This window comes from Hypomesus nipponensis, chromosome 11 (genome assembly GCF_054491055.1).
Source record: "Hypomesus nipponensis isolate SF chromosome 11, ASM5449105v1, whole genome shotgun sequence".
In the NCBI taxonomy this organism is placed as follows: Eukaryota; Metazoa; Chordata; class Actinopteri; order Osmeriformes; family Osmeridae; genus Hypomesus; species Hypomesus nipponensis.
In genome coordinates this window covers 11,652,238-11,677,376 of record NC_140371.1, presented here as the reverse complement: position 1 = coordinate 11,677,376, position 25,139 = coordinate 11,652,238, and the positions used below count along the sequence as shown (strand labels likewise).

The window sequence follows — 25,139 nt, the reverse complement described above, 5'->3', positions numbered from 1 at the left end:
AATCGATGGAAACATCTCTATGAACTCTTCAACCCCATGAATGAGGAAATTATAGAGAACTAGCGCGCTACACAGAGAGAGAGAGAGAGGGCGAGCGAGAGAGCGAGGAACCACGAGGCAGCATATTGCTTGCTTGTTGCCTGGATCGATAAGACATGGAGAAGGACTTGCTGCGTGGTGCGTACACAGGCCCGGTGAAGGGCAGCGTGTCTGACGGGATCACCAAGAGGCTCTGAGCACGGACGGCAGCGTGGCCCCCATGTGCTTTCGCCTGACTGATGTGTGTGTGCGCACGCCTGAGTGATCAGTGTGTGTGCGTCTGCGCGCGCTCGTACACACCTACCGAGGGAGTGTTGGCATGTCAACACTGGAGTAAAGACGAAAGTTTGCCCAGCACACAAGAGTCCAACGGATGAGCTTTCAAGGAGCCGTCAAAACAGTCAAACTAATAACACCAAAGTCCCCTGAGGTCAGGTTCAGACAGGGTAATAACCTACTATCACTATTGACACAGTGCTCAGGGCTGCGATAAGACAATCTCATTATGGAAGTGAAGGAGTGTGTGTGCGTCTCACCTGTAAGAAGCTAGAGGTATGTGGGTTCCATTTCTCCTCGGGTCTCCCGTGCCAGGTGTTGAGGATGCTTAAACACACCTTAGACAGACAGACAGACAGACAGACACACACACACAGACACAGACAGACACAGACAGACAGACACACACACACAGACACAGACAGACACAGACAGACACACACACACACACACACAGACAGACACAGACAGACAGCGTCAGACCACAGCAGTGTGCCTCACCCCGAGATCAAGTAAGAGGACGACCAGTAAACATCCCTAGGCGGGGGGTCAAAGGTGGCCTCTCTCTTTGCCTCTCGCTCTTTCGTCCCCACCTCGCTATCCCACCCATCCCTCCTCCTCCTCCCCCCTCCATCGCCACTGAACGGCCTTTCCCTCTTCCTCTCCATCATCCGGGGGGGGGGGGGGGGGGGGGCAGTCTCCGCGGCCGCCACCGGGCGCCTGCAGCTGTCTGCCTCCATTATGAAAATAGATGTGGACTGTCAGCAGCCCTCCTAATGAGTGGGAGCCGATGTGACAGGCTCCAGCACCTTAACGGCTCCTTGCCACCGAGAGTGGGGGGGGGGGGGGGGGGGGGGGGGGGTGAAAGGAAAGGGAAGGAGATGGGGTGGATGACTGGAGGGCAGGAGGCAGAAGAGGGAGCAAGGAGTGAGGGGGAGGGGCATGCCAAGAGCGAGCACAGGATGAACGGAATGAGGGAAGGACAGGAGAGGAGGGGAAGATGTGAGGTGGGGGGGAGACGGTGGCCAAACGGAGGTCTCCTGCGTCTGAACTGAGCGTCTTCCCTCTCACTTCACCCGGGTTGTACGGTCGGACCACAACAGCAAGCCTCAACCAGTCCCAGACTAAATCTGTCAAATCGATGAGAGCTCTGATTCACAGACTCGCAGACTCTTCTGCCTCTTTCGGTTCGCCTTCTTGTTCCCGATTGGGTCTCACCTTGCCATCGTTGTAGAGGTTGGGGTTGAAGCGCACGCTGTGGCCCCCGGTGGTCTCCAGGTTGACCAGGGGCGGGGAGTTGGGGTAGTCCTGGGGGAAGTACACGTCAAACTCAAAGCAGCCGTTGGCGTAGGGCGTGTCTGCCGGGCCCGTGATGAGAACCTGGCACAAGGCAGAGGGAAGAGAGGCACGCCATTAAAGTTGGGGCTGGGCGGCACTGTGTGACCTGTGAATGGGAATGCAGGGGTTAATGCCAATGTCTGCTCTCAGCTGCCCAAGAGGCGAACTAAAGTCACTAACTTTTGGGGGTAAGAAGGTCAAATGACCGACATATAGAAAAAAAATACAGAGACTGATGCGCTCCTGATGGAGAGGTTCTCGATGGAGAACGCTTTTTTTCCACGCCCGCAAAAAGACAGCAACAACAAAAGAAGTGCCTTTCTGGTTTACCACCCTCATAGCTGTCGGAGAAATCCAATTAATTCCCACACTACATGAGATTACCTCATTAATCACGAAAGGTATAAAGAGCTGGAAAACAAAAAGAAAGTTCTCTCTGTCAAGCGCTTAGGAGAGAGCAATCTTAAAAAAAAAAAAAAAGCAAGTCCAGCCATCTTCCTGCACGACCAGGAAGCTGAAGTCTCCCTGTGTATCAGGGACTGTCATCGATGCTTGGGAGACCTTTCAGGTGGGGAGGAAATGGAGGAGGAAGTGGAGAAGGATGAGGAAGCAGACTCTTTTCCAGACTCCTTTCCTCTCCCCTTCACAACCCATCTTTATCCCTCTCTCCCTCTCCCACTCTTTAGCGATTTTCCGCATTAACTGGCTTGCGGTCTCGCGTATGTGAAAGAGAGATTGTGTGTGCGTGTGTGTGTGAGAGAGATTGTGTGTGCGTGTGTGCGAGAGAGATTGTGTGTGTGTGTGCAGGAGAGATTGTGTGTGTGTGTGTGTGTGTGAGATTATGTGTGTGTGTGCAGGAGAGATTGTGTGTGTGTGTGTGTGTGTGCAGGAGAGATTGTGTGTGAGTGTGCAGGAGAGATTGTGTGTGTGTGTGTGTGTGCAGGAGAGATTGTGTGTGTGTGTGCAGGAGAGATTGTGTGTGTGTGTGTGCAGGAGAGATTGTGTGTGTGTGTGTGTGCAGGAGAGATTGTGTGTGTGTGTGCGGGAGAGATTGTGTGTGTGTGTGTGTGTGCAGGAGAGATTGTGTGTGTGCGTGTGAGGTTGCGTGTGTTTGGAGGAGGTGGTGGGGTCCTGACGAGCGCTCTGTTCATCTCAAATGAAAGCCAGCTCGAACCCCAGATCCTTAAAGTGGATCTGGTGCTCACGACTTCAGAGGAGCCGAGGAGTGGACTTCCTGCCAGCTTTGTTTTGTTGTTTGCTAGCGTGTTGAGAGTGCCTGTTTGTGTCTGTGTGTGTGTATCGGGGGGGGGGGGGGGGGGGGGGGGGGCAAAAAAGAACAAAGGAAATGAAAGAGGCCTGGGGACAGAGACTGGTGAACGTCAGCAGACAAGGTGTCTTTAATGGGAGAGTCGGAGTAGATACCAGACTGGAGGTTTAAGAGGAGAGAGAGGTAGGAGAGGGGGAGAGGAAAGGTTGAACAGGCAACGCTGCCAAAGCACGTCACCTGGAGAGAGCCTGGCCGATGGGAAACGTGGAGAGAAAAACCAGCAGACAAAGGGAAGGCAGGAGGGAGTGAGAGGGAGAAAGGGGGGGAGCAGTTGGTCACGGTACACAGACCAAACCAGACAGACTATGGGAGCAGGGGAGGTGGCAGACAACATGGATGGCAGATTCTGCAGCGAGGCCATGCGTAGCATTGAGAGGACAAGCGGTGAGGGAGTGTCTGTGTGTACACGCATGTGCTAACTGGTGCCCTGAACCTGGGGAAGAGGGGATAGGATGGGGGGAGGGGGGTCTCGTGGGTAGCCTGTTTTGACTTAAACATGCAACGGTGTCTCTGTGAGGTCAAGTGTTCAGAGGATGTAACACTTTCCTGTTCATTGCCTTTAAGATAGTACAGAGCCAGCGTCCTGGTAGAGGCGGCTGAACACCCAGACTAATGCACTAGGACGAGGAGGTTAGCGGGCTGGCGGAGGGGGGACGGGAAGGGAAGGGGGGCTTCAAGCGGGTCACCCAATGTACCAAACCCAGAGTCAATCAGTGACCTTTCTCTGTTTCTCTTCATGTAGAGACTTTCGTGATCTTTTCCAGGAAACAGAATCAAACATTTCGCTTTTGACATTTACCAGGAGAGGTCTTTGTCATTCCACAAAAAAAAACCCAAATAAACAAAAACGCACAAGGGCCCTTTCTATTAAATGTCACTGGTCCATGATAGCCGTTCTATGAGCGTGTGTGGGAAGGCTGAATCGCAGTGAGCAGTCTCGTGAAGTGCCCAGAAAATGCCCTCGCTCTCCACCAAATCTGAGGGAACTCCTCACCGCTGGGCTGACATTATTCTCTCGCTGCGGGGGCCCTCGTTCTGTTGAACTGGAACAGCAACCCGACAGCGAGGGCACTTTTACAAGCACCTTGATTGAGAAGCACGCCGTCGCGGGTTAGCCTGGCTATCCCTGAGGCTGTGGGTGTCAGGAACTGATAGGGGACAGGCAATAACCCAGCCTCATGACAGAGCATGAATATCACTGAACGGAAACCCCGTCTGAACACAGGGCTCTGCTGGATTATGACAGACGGCCTTCACGTGACCGGGGCTACTGTAAAATGGTCCGATGAGAAGCGAATATGTGAACTGGGTATTAAGATAGCGGGAAGGTGAATCACATGGGCTTGTTACTACTATGGTGTCAACTTGGAACCTGGGAATACAGGAAAAGAGCTTGTTAAAAAATATCTGCCGAGAGAAATGTACCCTCTTAATGGCCCGGGAAAAATACTCGCGTTCATTTTAGATTAGGTGGCGTTTTTATTTTATTTTATTTTTTTAAGTTAAAATAAATATTCCAAAATAGGGTTACAAATGAACCACCTCTTATTTGTTTTTGTATAAGAGATGACATACTTTAAAAAACTGTTGCATCGAAAGCAGGCTGAATGAATCCATCGCAGAAACCCCCCACCCCTTCCCCTCCCCGGGTCTCAGAGAACGGTCCCTTCTCCAGGCGAGGTCCCCTCTACCTTCATGATGTCGAGGCGCTCCTCGTCGCAGCGGACGAACACGCTGGAGGAGGCGGACAGCGGCAGCGAGGTGGACAGCGTGACGGCCTCCTGCGCCAGGCGGCGGGCGCGCGCCGCGCTGTTGGCGTCGTTGGCGTTCTTCACCTGAGACATGTAGTGGTAGTTGACCTTGAACGCCAGCTTGCCGTCCTCGTCCTCCGACACCATCTCGAACGTGTCTGTCCCGGGGAGAGGGAGGGAGACGGAGAGAGAGGGAGGCCCAAAATATGTCAGTCTACCTGGTTTGACTTGTATCGCGCGCTACAGCAACCATTTAGGTACACAGCCCATAAAAACCTGAATTTTATACGGAAGAAAATAAATCGGAACAACATCCATTACCACAAGAGACACCACAAAACACAGACGAATAATGGCAATAGCTGCAGAAGGCTGTGAATCGGTGATAATGTAAGAAGGTTAACAGGCTATCCACGTCGGGAGATTAAACCAACCTGTCATCATCGTAGCAGAGAGTGCTACCCTTGCCGGTGGCTGCTTGAAACTACAAGGTCTATTTAAATGGTATTGAACACACACTGTGCCCCAGTTACTGTTGGCCGCGAGTTCGAGATAAGCCCCTTCTTCCTATTTATTTACACTCCAGAAAGGGCCTCTTGTGCTTTGTGCGTATGAGAGAAGCATCGGTCTGAATCTATATTGACTAATAACGCAAGCCCTATCTTCCACTTCTTGAATCATGGTGCTCACCAGGGGGACTCACTGTCGTAATCTAGAGAACCTCTTCCAACCCTCACTTTAAGGACTGGGAAGCGTTGGGGACAACAAAAACCCTGTTTGCATTAATGTCACTGCTGGTTACATTGAACGTCGAGACAACACTCGCTGAAATCTATTTGCGGCGGCAACAAATCTCCCCCCCCCCCACCCCCCTCCCCCCAGATCAATCTAGGATTGGAGGAATGAGATGTGAGAGTCGGGAGGGGGTGGGCAGACGGGAGGAGGTGTGGAGGGAGAGATGCTGTCCGAGGGGACACCCTGGACCGTTCCCGAAGCGGTCGGAGGAGCACTCACCAAACTGGAGCTTCTTCATGGCGGCCACAAATTTCTCCTCCAGCGAGCGCAGGATGGACAAGGGCTTGGCCCGCGTGGACACCTTCTTCGACGACTCGGCCAGCTTCCTCTCTGATGGAGGGGAGGAGAGGGAGCGAGAGAGAGAGGGGGGGGGAAGTGGGAGGGAGAGAGTAGGGAAAAGGAGAGCGAACATGTGAGCAAGGAGGGGATAAAAGGGCTTCAAAGTCGTCTGGTTGCGAGCGCTGGGCTGACGGCTGGCCCGGCCACCTGCCACCAGGGCCGTTTGTCACACGTCTCATTTCAGCAGGCCACTGGGCCGGCCCCACCAGCTTAGTATTAAACCTGGCCGTCTCGCACACACACCACGCTTTTCTACAGTCGGGTCGTTCGGTCGAAGGGACGTAAAGAATTCTTGTTAGTAAATATTACAATCATAAGAATTCAGACTCTCCCCCCCCGTCTGCCTGTCGACACCGCCTCACTGCACAGAAGCGAAAACCCATTCATTCTACCAGCTAATGAGAAGTGCCATCGTTAGCGGACTCCCCCCCCCCCCCCCCCCCCCTCTTCCCTACCTCCGCGCCCCCCAGTCCCTTCAAATCCCCCCCCCCCCGCCCCGCTCTTTATCGACAGCACAAAACGCCGTACGAGACGAATGATAATGGCACGCGCAGCAGCGATCAAAACCCCTCTCCCAACCCCCAACCCCCCAGCCCCATCCCCGATAAAACATGGGGCTTGGAGGGAGAGGACGGATAATGCATCAACATAATTAACGATCTATATATAGCACATTTATGGTACAACGACGGCTTGGCTCCCCACCCGGGCCCCCCCCCCGCACGTTACCTGGGAGAGCTGTACTTAGCATTAAACTACTGGTGCGTTTAACGGCCTCCATTACGGCGGGAATTCAGCCGCTGTCGGTCCTTTCCATTTCTATCGCCTTCCTCTTGGCACGTCAGCATTGTGTGTGTGTGTGAGCTTGGTGGACGGGGAACTTTCCAGGATTCGATACACGCCATTGCCGGAACACCCATCGTGCCCCCCCCCCCCCCCTCACGCAGCCCTTAAAGACTAAGTACTAATTAAACAATTACATATCCGTTGGAGCTAACGAAGCAACACTATCACACACACAAACGCACGCACGCTTTCCTTTGAGGGGGGGGGGCTGGTTTCCACGGCCGTTACCGTATGGATTTCCTTATGTAAAGTGACAAGAGACATTGATCTTCATCTATGTTACACCCCCTCCACCATCCCCCCCGCTCCCCTTCCTCAGTGATCATTTGAGACAGCCATCGATGGGGAGGAGACGGGGGAGAGGTAGATGAATAATGTGAAACACATCGTAGCTAAAGGGATGGGGGGGGGGGCAGTAAGAGTGTGTGTGTGTGTGTGAGAATGTAACGGTCGATTCGGACTCAAAGACACAAGTCGATGGCCACCGCTTTCTTTGACCCAGGTGAGTGATGGAGGCCCCCCTGGTCCTCCCTACGAGGCTCTGGGGAGAACTGGGTGCCTCTTCACTGGCCGTGTGGGGACAAAGGCCAGCGGCCATTTTGCGGAGGGCGGGGGGGACGGGGAACGCGAGAGAAACAACGGCTCCTCACAGGAGACCATCCGTCAGGGCGGTGATGCATCGGGGGACCCTCTTAAGGGACAGATGTGACCCAGCGTCAGTTTGCCCTGTCACTCGGGGGGACCAAGGGGGTGATGGAGAGAACGTTCCGGGGTTAAAAACAGGTTGTTATCCTCCGTGAATAAGACCGAGAGGAGAGGGCGGCCGTCAATCACGTCCCAGGGAATTTCGACGGATGGAACGGGCTAAACTTAGGAGACCCATTTTCTTGCCCTTGTCCTAGGAATGAAGAGACAAAGGGGGGGGGGGGGGGGGGGGAGAGAGAGAAATATGGAGGCAGACAGGCAAATTGGGACCAAATTGGGACCTGCTGAAATGATTCAGACGAACATTGGCGAGAGAAGCGGACTCGTCTTGGTCGAGGGCCAAATACTGGGGAGACCAAGGAGAGAGACATCCACGGGGTCATCCACGGGGTCAAGTGGAGCTTTCCAGAACAGACAGGAACGCCGTCTGGCTGCGCGTCACTTCAAGTAGTCGCCTAAGTAGTTGGGACAGGACCAACCGTGTAATGGTGTCCTCGGTTTGGCCTTGGTTGGACATGAGCACCCCAACAAGAAAAAAAAAAAGAAAAAAAACTAGTGGACGATGTGTGACAGGTGTTAGTGTGTGTGTCCTACCCTGGTTGGCCTGCCGGAGGCTGGTGGTGGCGGCGTAGACGATCTCCGCCGTCCTCTGGATGTCTGGGACCAGCAGGGTCAGGCCCTCGGGCTCTGGGTCCGACGGGTCCGTCTTCACCACTTTACTCTTGTCTTTCTTCGACCTGGGAGGGACAGAGACAACCGTGCCGTGAGGGCAACGGACAAAGCGAATCAAAGGAAGAAGAAGAGTTGAATTTTTGGGGTGGGGGTGGGGGGTGATTGGGTATTGGGCGGTTGTGATCTGACGCAGCCAATCCCTCCACATCGACTTGACATACGAGTGAAATATTGATGTCTTTTTGATCCATTTTTCATGGCCATTGATCCATTTTTCATGGCCAGTAACGCCCACAGGTGTTGGAGGGCACAGCGTCAAAGCCAGGTAGAAAGGCGGGAGTCTGACCCCGTGTTCGACCGGTGAAGGAAGGGGACAGGGCTTTCACAGCCTCCCGCTAGCCAGGAGCCATGCATTATTCAGGAAGCTTATTGTACGGCCGTGCAGCATAAATAACTGAACTAGTGCCTGAGGATAAACCTTGACCGCTCCAAAAAGAGTTTTCAGAGGGTCTAACAAAACAAAACAAAACAAACAAAAACGATAGGCTACTTTTGCATGGGGTTTCAGGCCGCGTGAGGGGAGAAGCGGAAAGGTGGGCAGGGAAGGCAGGCGGAGCGAGGCCCGAGCCCCTCTTCAACGCAGGTTGGGTAAAGATGATGTGGCCTCGGAGAAACAGGCTAGTGAGGGGTGGGAGGGAGGGAGGACGGCATGGTCAGTGACCTTTTGTGAGGTTGAACACAGACCAGCTCGTCCACACACTGACACACCGGCAGGTGGAACTTTTTGAATGCAAGTCCACGTTTTCCTGTGACTGGCTGGCTAGCAGGGGCTCAGGCCATGGTGTGTTTGTGGCTGTCTGTGTGTGTGGAGGTGGGGCTGTGTGCTTGCAAAGGTGTCTGGTTGTCTGAGCCCACAGGTACAGAGGCTGGTTATCACCCGGGGTTGAGCTGCTATCGCAATACTAGAGCTGCTGTTCCTTCATGCAAGCCAAACCTCCATCTCCCCTAGTGGCAACTATTAAGGCTGATACGCTGGAACCGGAACAGACTGGAAATAACTGGTGGGGGAAATAACGGAACGGACCAAGATCCATTCCCGAGGCTTTAGAGTGATGTAGGCCATATATGTTCTCACCAATGTGGATATATGTCCTGACATATTTGTGGGCGAGTCCCAAATGACGAGCCTTAAAAAAAAAAAAAACCTCCCTTTCTGGTTTCTTAAATTCAGAAGAAGTCGCAAAGGCGGGTGGGAAACCAAATGCGAGTCATCGAGGATCCTACCTGTGTGGCGACTGCTTTGACACCCCCATCAATGAGCAGGTATCCAATCCAATCTTCCTGGTTAAATATGGAAAACTCCCCTGTCCGGTGTATGTGCGTACCTGAGGCGGTTGGTGTAGGTGTCCACGCAGGTCTTCATCTTGGCCAGCAGCATGCCCACCGAGCTCTGGCCCTCGGCGTGCTCCTCGTCGTCCTCCTCCTCCTCGTCCGGGGCCCCGGGGTCTCCCGACAGGGGCAGCAGCAGGGGCACCAGGGCGGTGGAGGTGGAGGTGGCCCTCAGCAGCTCCAGCAGGGCCCGGTACAGGGGCACGTGGCGCGCCATGTCCAGAACTACACGGAGAGAAAAAGAGAGGGAGGGGGGCGGGGGGGGTTAAAGAGGGCGCGTCGAGCGTGGGTATCTGTGCGCGAGCGACGTCATGGCGACTTAGGTCCACCTTGACTGGGCTGGCGTCACCACAAGGGGACCACAAGATCACGCTCGGCAAGGTGCAGACCGGCGTCAATCGCGAAACATTGAATGGAGCGTGATGCCGTCGTCGTCTCTCGAGCAGCGCAGGCATGGGGATGGTGTGGGTCCACCCAAGTCCTCGTCCCGGCTGCCTGTTTGCCTGCTAGCTCTACAGTTTGCCTGCTAGCTCATGCTGGGTTCCTGTCGAGAGGGGTGCCGCGGCGCCACGCATCAGCAAACACTCCTGAGGACTTTAACATCCGGGATGGCTTCTCAAGACACCCAAGTGAAAAATTCATTCGATATCTCGGAACACGAGAACAAAATTACAAGCGCATCCATCTGCTGGCCTTGCATGAACTGCTCTGTGTGTGTGTGTGTGTGTGTGCGTCCACGAGGTCTTAACGAGAGCGCTAAGTGACTGACTACAGGATGGATTAAGATGAGGCTGAGGAGAATTCCGGATCGCTCTGAGATTGCGCCCGCAGCCGAGAGCGACATGTAGAAGAAGACAGAGAAAAGGGTGGAGAAAAGGAAGAGAGAGTAGATAGATGGCGGCGAGCGAGCGACAGGATGGTAAGGGAGGGAAGGGGGTGGGGGGGATATCAAAGATTATTAGATTTCCAGAAATGGACAAAAATGACAAATGACAAGCGAGAGCAAGGATAGGGCCCCGAGGCAGGCAAACAAGAGTCCAGAACTCAATTTGGAGTCCTCACAAACAAATGTGCGGGGCCAAGCGCCCCCCCCCCCCAAACTATACTGTCCCGGCGTGTCCCTGAACGCGACTCCAGGCCGGCTTGTCGGGCTCCCTCTATATAATGAACCCGAGGAGAGCTAGCCTGGAGGGCGCGGAGGGGAGCGAATCAAAAGCAAAGCCTGAAGACATGGCCTCCCACCTCTTCTACCACCTCCCCAACCCGCCACGGCATCAAATAAGAAAAGGAGGGAGAAAGTAAAAAAAATAAAAAAATGAATATCGGGGTGTCATTTTTGAAGAAAATGGGGTCGGCCAGCATGATAGATTGGAAATTCTAGATGGGCCCTGGCTAGTTGGAAAATAAGAGAGAGAACAAATGTGGTGGGGGGGAAAGTGAGGGCTTGACAGAGGAACACAAGGGAGAAAGAGAGTGACTGAGAGAAAGAGACAATGAGAGAGAGAGAGAGAGAGAGAGAGAGAGAGAGAGAGAGAGAGAGAGAGAGAGAGAGAGAGAGAGAGAGAGAGAACAGGACAGAGAGATATTATATTTAGCGAGGAGTGCTCGTGACAGAAGGCGGTCAAGCTTGGTTGTTGGGAGCTCAGCTCGGGCCAGGCGCTGATGGGATTCCATACGGGGCCCTCCTCTCATCCCCGTGACCACGACTGACAGCTCCTACTTCACACCCCTAATGGAACTTTAAGCAACAATGGTGTGGTGCTGGTGCTGGGTCGGCTGGGAGCGCCGAGAAGGCTGGGGCCCTGTGTGTCTCCAAACCAGGTTAGAAGATAGAGCTGGCTTCCTTTGTGTGCTTCAAGGACAGTGACGCACATTGGGATTTGGAAATGGGATGCAGTTACGCATGCATTCGGATGGGCCTGGTTTTCTAGAGGCACAAAATAGCAGTGTTGGTGGAGACTAAGAGCACACACACACACACGGTTAGCAGCTCTCATCGGACGCCATGCAAGTGAAGATGCTGACTTGGGCAACATTGCTCTGCGCGCATTCCTCGTGTCTTGTTTTCTTCACTATATGTCCATGTCCATATGTGTGTGTGTGTGTGTGTTGGGGGGGTGCCGATGTAGCCACGTGTGTATTCCTCCCAGCCCTGAGCTGGGCCAGTGAGGAGCGAAGCCTCAAATGGAGCAGGACGGCCCAGGCCATGGCTCCCGGCCTGTTTTACATTTATATTGGAATTCCGGGCCCCTCTAACGTCCCTTTTCCCAGCATTTGAACAACATTGACCTCTCTCAACTTTAATCTGCGCTCCAATCGTCTTTGCTGTGTGTCGCTACGCGTGGCATCCCCAGTCCCTGCCCTGACGAATACGTTGGAGCAATTACCGCTCGAGGCCCTGGAAACTGGACTCTTTCCCTCCCTCCCCCCCCCCCCCCCCCCCCCCCGCGAGTAAGCAGTTTAATAAGCAGCTTCTCCATGGGAGTGACGGAGAACACGGTTAGTGTACTGTGGGTAAAGTAAGGACAGGACAAACCCTATCCTCGTGGAAGAAAAAAATACATTTCACATGTGTACATAGTACGACATTGGAGAGTAGTGTTCCCCCCCCCTTAAGTCCAGTTCCAACTTAAAGACTGGCTGATCCCAAAACAGTACGTTTTAAGAGAACCTTTCTCTACCACGCCATGAGAGAATTTTTCACTACCATACTGTCAATCTTTGGAAGACCCTACGACCAAACATCAGATCTCTGTCCAGTCTCGCAAACTTCAAAAAGGCAATTCACCATTTGTTCGCAAGCTAGATCAATAGTTATGGGAATTTTTAAACTGTATATTTGATGTGATGATTATGTATAGCAATGTTTCTTTGATCTGTAATTTGTATATATGTCTGTATGTGTGTATTTCTTAATTGTTCGAACCCTGGAAGATTAGCCCTTATAGGGCTAAAGGGTATCGCAATAAACCAAACCAATGAACCAGTCCATCCTTACTCTCACCAATGGTGCTCTATGCATTTTCAAACCGAGAGAAATCTACCATGTCTGCCATTCCCTTCATTGAAATGCTGGAACTTGACTTTAAACAATTCAGGTAGAAAATCCAAAAGGCTAAGTTTGGTCGTCTTCTAGACACTGAAACAGAAGCCTGAAACCAACGTGGCTGTGCCCCAAACCATGACCACCAGCCACGACGGCTTGGTAGGTCTGATCTACATCTTCTGAGACTTCGTCTCCAGGTGGGCGCTGTGCACACAGTGAAAAGTCCTTCTGCAGGGAGACCGTACGACCACCAACACACAAACACTCACACGAGATGCCTGCGTTTGGATCTGCGGGCTGGTTCAAGTTTGATGGCGTTTCTCACAGGGAGCTTAACTGCTTGTGACGTGTAGGAGAACATGGGGACACGGGCTCCGCTCTCTCCCAGACACCTCTCCTCTGAGCTGTGCCAGGCACGCACGGGTCTACTCTACCGGCTGGACACTGGAGAAACAGGGCAGGGCCGGGGTGACTGTTTCTCACATATTGCATGACTGGTAAGTTAAGTGGCCTGTTCAACGCACGCTCTTAGCGGTAGGACGCGCTCTGAGCGTCTGCTCCCCCAGAGCAGTGACAGACATCAACTATTTAGAGACGTCAGAAGAAGAAAAGCCAGGAGGCGGTAACAGTGTCTCACACCCGCCATTTTGGCTCAGGCTTTGCAGGGCAAAGGAGCTGGCGCAAAGGAGCCCATCACGCTAAGTGCAATCCTCAAATGTGACTCCCCAGACAGTGTTGAAACTGGAGTTCAATAATGAGTCGGAAAATGACACCGGCAATTTAAAGTGAACACCAACACATCAGCCAGATTCAATATAAAAAGTCCCATGTCACCATGCATCGATGACTCCTCAGATTGACAGGCCATTTTTACATTTCCACAGCAGGGATAACTGGTCACATTGTAGTTCACTAGAGAAAATGACATCTTTACGAGCTAAAATGTTCATTTATAAGTATTAAGGTGTAGACTATTTTAAAATTTAATCAAAATGTCATTATGGATATGCCGATTTGGAATTATAACAGGTCAAAATGTCATTATAGATATCTATAATTGAGTTTGAATAGAAGTCAATGGTAAAAGTTCACTAGTTGTAATTAACTTAGATATCTACAATGAACATTTCAACGAGTAAGAATTCAATTACTGATATCAAGAATGAACATTTTGAGCACTGAGAAATGAATTGTAGGTATATTTAATTAGAATTGCTGCTCATAAAAATTATGGACAGGTTGATATCTACAACTGCTTTTACAGCTACTGATCCAATGTGGCGGAGAATATGGCAAGACTTTTTAACATTTAAAGCTGTACAATCACCATCACAGATGTATCATCTTTCATAGCTCTGTGATAAAAATAGCTCTGTGACCTAATGGGCCATTACATAGACAATGTTGGGAGCTCTTCCAGTTCCATATCATTAAATCTCATTGTCTGAATTGGATCAGGAATGACAGCGGGCGCCATTGCACACGTTTACAAGATGTTGAATTGTAATATCCGTCGACAATATCCGCCTGTGTCTAAGAATTGGAAAGTGCCTAAAAATATGTATGAAAAGGTCTTTAGGGCTACTGTGTGAATAATATACATTATTAAGAGTCAAGTGGAGAATGAGACTTCAGTCTCAGTTTCTCATCCGCGAGTGGGGAATAAGGGCTACAGTTTCGAAACAATTAGCCGTCGGGCAAGTCATCACCTGAGGGAAAGATCAGCTCCATGAATTAGAGTCTCTGTCAACTTCCCTCCCTTTCTTACACAATTGCTTTTTTCCCCCCCAAATGATTTTTGCACTTTCATCCCCACCAGCTAATTAAACGCAATTGGGTGCCAGCCTGATATCATCCCATCTAATCGGTCTGGCGTTTTAAGGCTTTTGAATTCAGGTGTCCGCGCTGCATCTGCTGACGCCCCGCCATGGCAGCGCTTGCCCACGTGCTGCAGCAGGTCCGCTTCGCCCGCGTCCAGGTTTGTAACGAGATGGGAGACAAAGGGAAGAGCCCGGCGTGCCGAGAACAGCCGCGTGACGGGAAGGAGAAGACGGGGAGGAAGGAAGATGGCGTGAGACTGGGACAGATGTGAGGGGTAGAGGGAGAAACGGACGTCAAGACAAAAAGGCGGGGGTGGAGAGAGTCATGTTGCCACGGCCACCCGCCTGCATGTCCGTGTACCTGACAAATGAGTGGTTCCACGGTGCCAGATAAGATGCTGTCGGTGCCTCCTCCCTTCTCCCCCCCCCCCCCAACATTATTGGCACTTAGACGATGAGGAGGAACCAGCCAAATCCACCCTGCCCCCCCCCACCTCCAGCAACCCTCATCCCTTTGCCCCCTTTTGACGCTAAGTGAAATCTGGCTAAGGGAGCTAGGTGGGTAAAGAAGCAGGAGAGAGGCTGAAATGCGACATCTCTCTCTCACACACACACACACACACACAATTAACATGCCTGCATTCACAGACACATCCCCGTCAGCCACACACACACACAAGCAGACGAACACTAGCACACAGGAGAGCTCCCCATATGTAGGTCACAATAGCCCGCCTGCTCCTCCCCGCTGGGCCCCAGGGGGGGCAGTGAGTGACAGGCGCCTGGCACCAAGAGAGATGCCATCATGCCTCCTACTGCTGAGCCCACAGATGGGTTCTGGCTTTTGTGGGTATTGGTGTAAAAAGAAAAAAAACTAAAACCAATTTAGACCAGGGTCAGTCCAGGGGGGATAGAAAAGGAAGCCAGTAGGTGGTAAAATAGTTCTACCTATTTTAAGAATCTTCCTTTGCTCGACCTGATTGTATTGTTGAATGTGAGAAAACGGACGAGGGAATATGTTCAGCAGGGACCAACCCCACAGAGGGAATCCCTGGCCTGTCTCTGCGATTACCAGGCGTTGTGTGTGGAAGTGGAAGGGGCTGTCCCCTGTCATGACGTGTCACTGCTAAGGGCCGTGACATGTTGGGAGGCTAGGGCACACAGAATCGTCCCTCAACATTCCCACCCCACTCACAAGAAAAACACATCTGGTGGGAAACCGACTGGACTTGACTGCTACTGAATGTTTCGGTACACTTAACACGTAACCATGTTTAACGATAAAGACACATAGAATCGGTGTGGTTGACCATGTGTCCGTTTTGGGCGGAATGTTCCACAAATCAAAAGCATACCTGAACGCTTACATATACCAGACAAGCAACTCATTTCAATAATGAATCTATTGAACTCAAATCATTGTACTCAAAACAAGTTGGGACTTCGCTATAATAAATTATGAATTATTCATGGCAATTATACTGGCCAATTGCTAATATGTGGGCCTAATGATGCTGACATAACAAAAATGATGCAGTAATGACTTACACATCTTTGAAGTCATTTACGTCAAATGGAAACACACACACACACACACACACACACCAGTACACACAAAGGGAAACCTGCTTATGTAACCAGTTTGATTGTGGTGATTTTTCCTATGTTGGAAGTGCTAATAAAACATTCAACAGGACGAGAGCAAAATGTATTCACCTCCTCCTGGTCCCAGAAGTCTCATCGCTCTCTGGGTATTTCTTCACCAGCCTCATTCATTATGAGGCTCATTAGTATGGTAATCACACCTTAATTCTCTTATTTCCATACACAGTCATATTTATGTTCACGTAGTCTACCGGGGCCATTATTCTAGCGTGGTAAAAAATGATTGTGATAGTACATGGAATTTGAATCAGTGACATCAGGGAGAGAAAAATCGATTCAATCCACCTTGCGGGTCGCCATGCATCTTCAACAACGTACGTCAAACTGCTTAAGATTTGTATCAAAAGAAACGAAGGAATGCACAGATATCTAAATGTAATCATTAGGAATAGTGATCATATATTGGGGAGCGGGGGTGAGGCTGGGAAACCACCAAAACGTATCAACTGACGATGGAAAAACAATAGAATAATAGAACAATAGAGCAAAATAATACAAAAGTAACCTTATTACCTATGTGACGCCTGACCCTGTATTCCAACACCCATCTATCCAAATGTGGGCCCGACCCTGGAGGAAAACTCCTGGTCATTAGGGCTGGCTACCACAGACTAACATTTGCTGTTCTCACCAAGGAGGGCGGCTCAGGGACATGAGCAGGCCTTCACACAGGGAGGTGAGAGGTAGGGACCTTTTAAAAGGGCACCTGGGTTGGGAGGAACCACGACTGTCAAGATCGAAGCCGTCCGCCTACACAATAAAGAAATGAGATACTGGGTACAGTAGGCGTGCTGTCGTAACCAGGCTCACTTTTAAACTCGGACTCAGATCAAACCAGTCCCACACGCCTGGAGGATCAACAAATACACAGAAAAGTGGAAGGAACATTTAAACAATAACACCCCAAATTCCCCACATGTCCTCGACACTTTCTTGCAGTTGTCCTTCCATCTCTTTTTGCCTTCTAGTCTGTCTGACCCCCCCCCCCCCCCCTGGTTCCTGTGCTTGTTGGCGTCTCTGAGGACGGCAGGCTGGGGTGTGCCTGGCTGTGGCACATCTGAGGAGAAAAGAGAGAGTGTTTCCGTTGTGCTGCTGTTTCAGCGAGGTCCCCGAGCTTTAGACACTTAGGGAGGCAGCGACGTGTGTGTGTGTGTGTGTGTGTCTGTGTGTGCAAAGAGATGGTGGGAGAGAGAGAGACAGCTAGCGAGGGAAAGCTAGTACGAGAGAGTGACACAAAAGGCCCAAGAGAGGACAGGCAGGGCCCCACACGGAAGTGAAAGAGAAACATCAAAACAGGCTGAGCAAGAGGGTGGCCACAAATGCATTTCTCCATGAAGGGGTTTTACGAGGTGAATGCAGTTTCTTTATACCCCACAGGTAGCTATTGTATTGCTAAAGACCATCTTAACAACAAAGCTAATACTTGTTGCCTGCGTGGATGTTGACATGTTTAACTGTCACCTTCAACGTTTCGAGGGACAAATTGATATAACAAAATGATTATTGTTAAAGACTTTCACAAAACACACATTACCACCAGAACCTCCACTGATGTGACTTTTATAAACACTGGGAATTTGATTCATTTCTCTGCAGTGTGTAGTCTCAGGCTCCAGGGACAGGACCTGTGTGTAATGGAGGCAGGCCGAGATGTGGGGGAGTCTGCAGTAGAATTAGCACTGCTGACAATTACCTTTAATTGCCCTGCCCTGTAATTTCCTCCCGTTTATTGCGATTGGTGTGTGTGTGTGTGTGTGTGTTTGAGGCAGGACACCCGTTTAGACATCCCTGGGCTTGTGTGTTTTGTGAGTTTATGATCAAATATGAATGGGTATTCAATTGAAGGAACACTATTTTTTATCATAAAATGCTGGATCACTTGTCCTGCATAAGACAGCTATATTCTATTAATTCAGCATGGAAGTCCAAGACAAATTTCCCTTCGGGAACAATAATATTTATCGTTATCTTTTTCTCTGTACATCTTCCCATGAACAAGAGCATCTGAATTCCTGGAGTAAATGTAGAATGGATCATTCAATAATTCCTTTGGATGATTCTCACATTAGCAATTCACCATTCGCTAAACATCAGACAAAGACAACATTACAGTGGAGACTGCCAATAAAGCTTTGGTTTGTGGGACGCTGTAGTGATTACTAACGGCCAGGTAATGACATGTAAAACGACTTGTAGGCCAATGTAACAAAGCTGTAGAGACAACAGGAGACAACATCCACTGGTCTCAATGAAGCGTCTACTGTTGTTTGCCATTTCGGGGAACAGGAGAAGAGGTTTTTAACCAGGTTAGTATCGAGTCGGTTGTGGATGTGGAGAAGCTGTGTGGAAAGTGCACCGGCTGGTTTGGAGCCACTGCCCAATAGCAAACCAATTTGACAGCAAAAGAACCGCCGACACAGGAAAACAGGTTCCAGAGGAGCACCAGTTGGTCTACAACCAACTTTGGTGGTAGACCCACCCCACTTACATCAGGGGCTAAGGGCGGAATGATCATGACCAACCACGCCCAACCACGCCCAACTGAATGATCATGACCGACCACGCCTAACTGAATGATCATGACCGACCACGCCCAACTGAATGATCATGACCGACCACGCCCAACTGAATGATCATGACCAACCAGCCCAACTGAATTAGTGACCACCAAGAGCCAGGCCTCGACGACAGCCAGCTGAGGGGTCACCAAGGGTCCTCTTGCACCCCTTCCCTCCTTGTCCTATCACCAGTCCCTCCTTCTCCAATCACCAGTCCCTCCTCCTCCAATCACCAGTCCCTCCTTCTCCAATCACCAGTCCCTCCTTCTCCAATCACCAGTCCCTCCTTCTCCAATCACCAGTCCCTCCTTCTCCAATCACCAGTCCCTCCTTCTCCAATCACCAGTCCCTCCTCCAATCATCAGTCCCTCCTCCTCCAATCACCAGTCCCTCCTCCTCCAATCACCAGTCCCTCCTTCTCCAATCACCAGTAAGTTGTAGCCCAGGGCCGGTGGGATGAGGGGTGCGAGTGTGTGTGTGTGTACAAGGGGGTCCAAACACACACTATTTTATTGACCACCAGGGCTCAGGCTGCATTGTTATATTGGCCGAGGTCAGTGTAACAACCAACATTAAAACAATAAACAATCAATCTCCGCCTTAAGAGGGTGAAGATGATGAAGAGGAGGAGGCAGCAGAGGATAAAGGAGGGGGGGGGGGCGCGGTCCAGTGAAGACCACTGTGTGAGCACCATCGTTGACAAAGCGTCGGGGCCGAACGCGCACGGCCATGTTTACTGAGTGACAGAGGAGGAGGACAAGTGAAATACTGGCACGGACGGAAGAAAGGAGAAGCCCGCTGCGTAAGCCCCCCCCCCCCCCCTCCCTTGTGAGCTTGTGAGTCATGGTGCTGTGGGAAACTTGCTAACTGGATCATGCACAGGTTTGACATACATTTCCAACAGCAATCTGAACGCACTAACCCCCAGTCCGCCGGTCTCTTCCCCGTCTGTCAAGTGTCATTGCACGGCTCCAATTTCTCGGTCATGATCAAATCCTGGGCGGCGCCGTTCGCTGAACGTGTTTTGGAGTAGCGCGTGACTCTTGCAGGTTGTGATGACGTATTTCAGGATTTGTTGTGCGCGTGTGTGGTGGTGGTGGTGGTGGTGGTGGGGGGGTACCGACTTTTACCGAGCGGGACAGACAAAGAAAAAAAAAAAGGATCAAACGCATGAAAAAAGAAAAGTGTGAAATTCTTTCCTTGTGAGCGATGAGACTCCAAAGACAAGACAACACATTGTCGAGTGAGACTAAACCTTCTGGTACATCTTAAAGTTCAGGATGAGAACAATTATGAGCGATTGTGCGGTTGCTTCTCCGGGTATGCAAGCAGAGACCCCTGAACCCTAGCTGGTTCTACCCTCCCCCAAACCCCTCCCTCATATCCATGCAACCTCGTCTCCCGGTCCCCTCCCCTCTTGTCGCTCTCCTCTCTCCCTCTCTCTGCAGGGTTTCAAGTCGAGCGGAGCCTGACTAAAGGGGGAGACGGAGCGATACGGGTCTTCTTCTGCCACGGTGCCGAGCGCAGAGGGTGAGGGTCTCTTCATCTCACCCCCCCCCCCCCCACCTTTTCCTTCTTTTTCTCTGGTTTTCTAAACAAAAACCCCTGTCTTTGTGTGTGAGTGGGGAGGGGGTTCGGTGGCAAGAGCTGCAGCATTGTGTGCGTGCGTGCGCTCCGCCAGCCCCCGCCGCACACTGAGGAGAGACGGCAGCAAGCGCGAGCGCCGTCTTCCCCTCCTCCTCCTCCTCCTCCTCCTTCACCTTCCCTCCCTCTCCCTCTCTCATTCTCGTGCTCCCTGCCATTTCCACAGCCGTCGGGAAACAGACTCCCTCGCTCTCTTCCCGCGCTCTCCGCTTGGGTTATGCAATGCACGGCTCTCCCAGGGCAACTGGCTCGCGCTGGGGGACCTGCCACGACAAAAGCTACCGCCCGGCTGCGGGTGCGGACCTGCGCGGCCGCCGTCTGCCGCTCGGGCTCCGTCCGATTCTCCGGCTTCCCGGGACTCTACTGCTGCCTCTCTGGAATACCCCCACCTGCTGCCCGGCCGGACCTCCGCCGCCCGAGATCCGTGGATCCTTCTAGAGCCGAGGGGAGCGGCAGGAGGGCGGGGAACTAGTGCTCGCCGCTCGCGTCTCCAGGAAAAGTGGACCATGCGCCGCTGTGGCTCCGGGGTTCAGCGGGAGACGCGAGAGAGGCGCCTCTGAAGAGCACTAATTGCGCTGCTCCCCCCCCCCCCCCCCCGAGGAGGAGGGTGGGAAAGAGGAGTGCGTAGTGAGGGGGGCGTGTATATTTCAGAAAGACCGGATGCTCGCTCAGAGCCACTGAGATATTTCAAAGACACAAGCCAGGAGGAGGAAAACGAAAGAGAGAGGGGGGGGGAGAAAGAAGGTGGTGTTGTGGTGTTTAGGCGAAGGAGAGAGAGCGCGAGAGAGAGCGCGAGAGAGAGGTGTGAGGATGGAGAGAGCAGTCTGGAGGGAGGGGGAGAGTGAGGGGAGAGCGTTTCTCCTTACCCCTTGAACGGAGGACACTTGAGCTTCGAAAAAATCCAAACAAACATTTTGACGAGAGAAAAAAAATAAAAGAAATTGACTCGGAGGGGTGAAAAAACAGTTAAAACCGACGGGCGTCGAAACACAGGTCTGGAGTAGCAGAGAGGAGACGGAGGGATTTTCCCCACGCGGAGCGTGCAAACACAGTGCCGCCGGGCACTGAGGCACATTCGGGGGCCCGAGGGCTTCTATTTTTTGGGGGGAGGGGGGAGGGGGGGGGTGGGATTTCCTTCTTACTATAACCCTGTCGCTTTCACTACGGCTCGGAGGATTCAGTGACACAACAAGCCCTGGTACCCCACACGCCCTGACGGAGCATCCACCGCGAGGCCATGCTCCTACGCTGAGGACCCTTAAAGCATGCTGGATGTTGTCGTGTGCCTCACAAGACTTTGGGTAAGCCACTCCCCCCCCCCCCCTTAACATCCAGCCTTCTTCTTCTCTTCTGATAAGCCAGTGTGTGTGTGTGTGTGGGGGGGGGGGGGGGCTGTTTTGTCTTGGGTAGCTTTGCTAAGCGCAAAACCAGGCTGTCCCACTGAATGTTCACATATCTATGGTTATTTCCCTTGAGTGCGAATGGGGGGGAGGGGGGGGAGAATAAGTGCCTTCGGAATGAGAAAAGGGTGGGTGTGTGTGTTGGTGGTGGGTTTTAAATGGGTGCATTGAATCATGCTTGTTTTGACGTGGCTAATGTTATTGAGCGTTATTACAGAGAGTTGAGTGGATTCATCGTGGCTGGACCAATAGGGAAGCAAACAACACCTGTTTTCCTTTCCCCCCCCAGCCCCCCCCCTTCTTTTTCTCCCTGGTGGTGGGCGATCGTGCAGCTCGGGCAGGTCGTAAACACTGGCGTTGGGAGACTAATCTCCATTGTGCTCTGCATGGCTATTGTTTCCTTTCAAAAGTGCCATCCATCTTCCTTCCTTGACGCATGTGGCGGCGGGGCTGCACAAGGCTAGTGCTGTTTGAGTCGGACCTCCTCTGGGTGTCGTATTTAGCACGGGGGGGGGGAGGAGGAGGAGGAGGAGAGATTGAGTATAACTGTAGCGCAGCCTCCGAAGCCCTGCTCAATCCAGCTCCCCGTTTGTCTGAATTCTTTCCCTACCTTTCGTACGTCTCCAGTCAGCCTCTACCTTGTGTGTGTGTGTGTGTGTATACCATCGTGTCACATGGGCTTTCTTTATCCTCCAGATAAGAGCCAGCAGCAGCAGCAGCAGCAGCGTCATCTCGGGAGCACGTGGCCAACATGGGCACCACGGTCATCACCATTGAGGAGGTGCGGGCGCTGGAGGGCAAGGAGGAGCAGGAGGAGTCCATCCTGGCCCTGCTGGGCATCATCGGCACCTTCCTCAACCTGTTCGTCATCGTCTTCGTGTACATCTACACCACCCTGTGAAGGGAGCCCCCCCGGAGGGGGAGGGCCGCGCCGAGGCTCCTCCGTTTGAAGCGGACATTACTGATTTCGGTGTGGGGGGGGGGCCAGGGGGGGGGGGGGGGGCAGGGGGTCAAAGCCAGGGGGGAAAGGGACTTTTGTTGAATAGGACCGATACCGTCGCGGGAGGCCGTCTTATCCGTTGGTGGGAGCCCGGACATGCGCCGCATTCACAGGTCAAGGAAGGATGTGGACGATGAGGCCAAGGCCCCCATGTTGTTGGGCCATAGCCGTAAGCCTGGTAGATGACAGAGGGCCGGAGGCCACCGCACCTGGGACATGGCTCAGCTGGGTGCAGAGGGAGCACCAAGAGGGGCTGATAAAGACTGGACCAGGCCCAGCCCGGGTGCACAGCCCTGGGCTGGCGGAGAGAGCCTGCATGGCCCTAAAGGGACCAACAATCCCACGAGCGCCACTGATCCATTCGTGCGAAGGAACACAAAGGTCTTTTGGGACCGACCCAACGTTTTGGACGTGGAATACAACCAAACACGCGGACAAAAGGACAAACGGTGAAGGGCTGCTTGGGGCACGGCCAGGTGGCGATGGTGCACGCGCTCCGAGGTGGGAAGCCATTCCAGGAGAGTCGCGCAGTCAGCCACCGCTGCCGATCGATAACCTTCGGGGGCGGCGACTTTACGGCTTCGGGCCGCCGTCGAGGCGTGCGTTTCCTTGGCAACGGGGCTCCGGAGAAGCTGTGATGTACTGCGCGGTGCCGAGCGGCCCTGGCTTATCACATGGGCCACACACACGCACCCCGTTTGAAATGCGAAAGGAACCACAGCAGAGATCCTATCCGACACTTCGCTCCTGTCATACTCTCTTTATGGGCTGAGACGGGTGGAGAGCTTTGAAGGACTGCCAACAACATGGACAGATTTATAATGAAGCCAGTCCCTGTTACTGAGTCAAACTGGAGATGTGGGGGGGGGGGGGGGGGGGGGGATAGGGGGAGGGGTATGCAATAAAAAGAACAGCTAATAAGTGAACGAAAAGGAAGTGATATTTTTATGACGCTCGATGTTGACCACGGGCACCGAGGGGAAGGTGCCAGGGTCGTGCAAAGCTCCATTCTGTACAGTTGACTCCAAACTGAAAAAGACCTGAACACTTCTGTCTCGTTCTGCATCTCTTTCCACCTTCTGCTCAGTATGTCGGGGACGGGGTTCCGTCGCGTGGATGGGGCTTGCGTTTCTATTGATGTATTTTGTTCCCGTTGATTTCAGGGTAGTGTCAAGAGATTCCTGTTTCTGTATCAAAATCTTTTTGGATAAATATATGAACTCAATTGTAGATGTAACTGTGCAATAGGGGGCATTTGATCAATAAAATGAGAATATATCAAACCAAAAGAAACCAGAAGAAGTCTTATCTGTTATCATCCAAGCGTGTACTTGTGTGTGTGCGTGTGTGTGTGTGCTCACGTGTGGGCAACTAGGCCAATGACCCGACAGGTGAGTATAACATGGCGGTATAACATGGTGGTATAACATGGTTCAGTTGACAGGATCATCCACGGGTGTGGGTGGACAAATACAGACCCTCGAGTATAAGGCGGCTAAACATTACACCCTTTCGTCTGAGGACTCTATTGGGATTCAGAAGACGTGCTCCGGTTGGACAAAAGGTCAGAGTGCCATGTTCCTCGTCCCCATACAACACGGAGGAAAATGATTCCTGTCACGTGTGTCTTGCATTCTTCTTCACACAGGGAAGGCAGGAAGGGCTTCACTTACCCTGCTGATTGTTTCAGACTGGGAAAGTGGGATTTCACATGCACAAGGCTAGTGTCAGTGCTGGTTATGGTCTACGTGTGTGTGTGTGTGTGTGTGTGTGTGTGTGTGTTTTTTTGGAGCGAATGTGTGAATCAATAGGCCCAAGGACAATCAAGACAACAAAGGTGGTTGAGAACTGAACATTACTGCTAATCAGCAGCACGGATCATTCAACGCTACAAACCCTACTAATCAATCACACTCCATCAGATGGTGTTGGTTGCTTCAGTAACACACACACACAAACATGGATCACATGATTTCACGCTGACCTCATCCATTTCTCCTGGCCTCTTTCTACCACGTCCCCGAGCAATGGAGAAGCTAGCTGGGTCCCTTCTAATCCCTTCACAGCCAGAACTCCGCCACGCATCAAAAGGGCCGTCACAGTCACAACACTGGGCTCGCACACGGCTACCGTCAATCCCCTGCGTGGAAGCCTGCGACCTCACCGCCCATTGGCCATCAGCATCCAATCAAACGGTAGACCCGAAGCCTCAGATAAACGTTCACAAGACCAATGGGGGCGGGAGGGGGGGGGGGGGTATTGCTTAATGCAAATTGAAAGAGGTGTGAACACTAATGACGGTGGTTGAGGAGGCTCGTTTAGCATTCACCTTGTGGGGTCTGCTTCTAACGGTTACTGCTGGAGGGGGGATAGAGTGTGTGTGCACAAGTGTGCATGAAAGGAGGAAAATGAGATGAGACGCATGAGAGAGTGCGCGCGCGCACTGCCTCAGTCTGGACCCGCCGTTAAATCACAGCTGCTTTGGAACGAAGGGGCGAAAGAGGAGGAGAGCGGAGAAGTTGTAAATGC

At 52.1% G+C, this 25,139-nt stretch overlaps 1 protein-coding gene across 18 annotated transcripts in view; it reads right to left on the bottom strand.

Moving 5' to 3' along the window:
• The window catches only part of birc6 (baculoviral IAP repeat containing 6), a 96,606-nt gene that overhangs the window by 11,651 nt on the left and 59,816 nt on the right, over window positions 1-25,139 (bottom strand). For all 18 annotated transcript variants that reach the window (XM_084667036.1, XM_084667047.1, XM_084667044.1 and 15 more), the window contains 6 exons: window positions 9,474-9,702; window positions 8,011-8,153; window positions 5,746-5,856; window positions 4,672-4,889; window positions 1,534-1,695; window positions 576-653 (listed from right to left, as the gene is read on the bottom strand). In XM_084667036.1, the coding sequence (XP_084523162.1) occupies window positions 576-653; window positions 1,534-1,695; window positions 4,672-4,889; window positions 5,746-5,856; window positions 8,011-8,153; window positions 9,474-9,702 (941 nt within the window). The remainder of the gene's footprint in view (window positions 1-575; window positions 654-1,533; window positions 1,696-4,671; window positions 4,890-5,745; window positions 5,857-8,010; window positions 8,154-9,473; window positions 9,703-25,139) is intronic.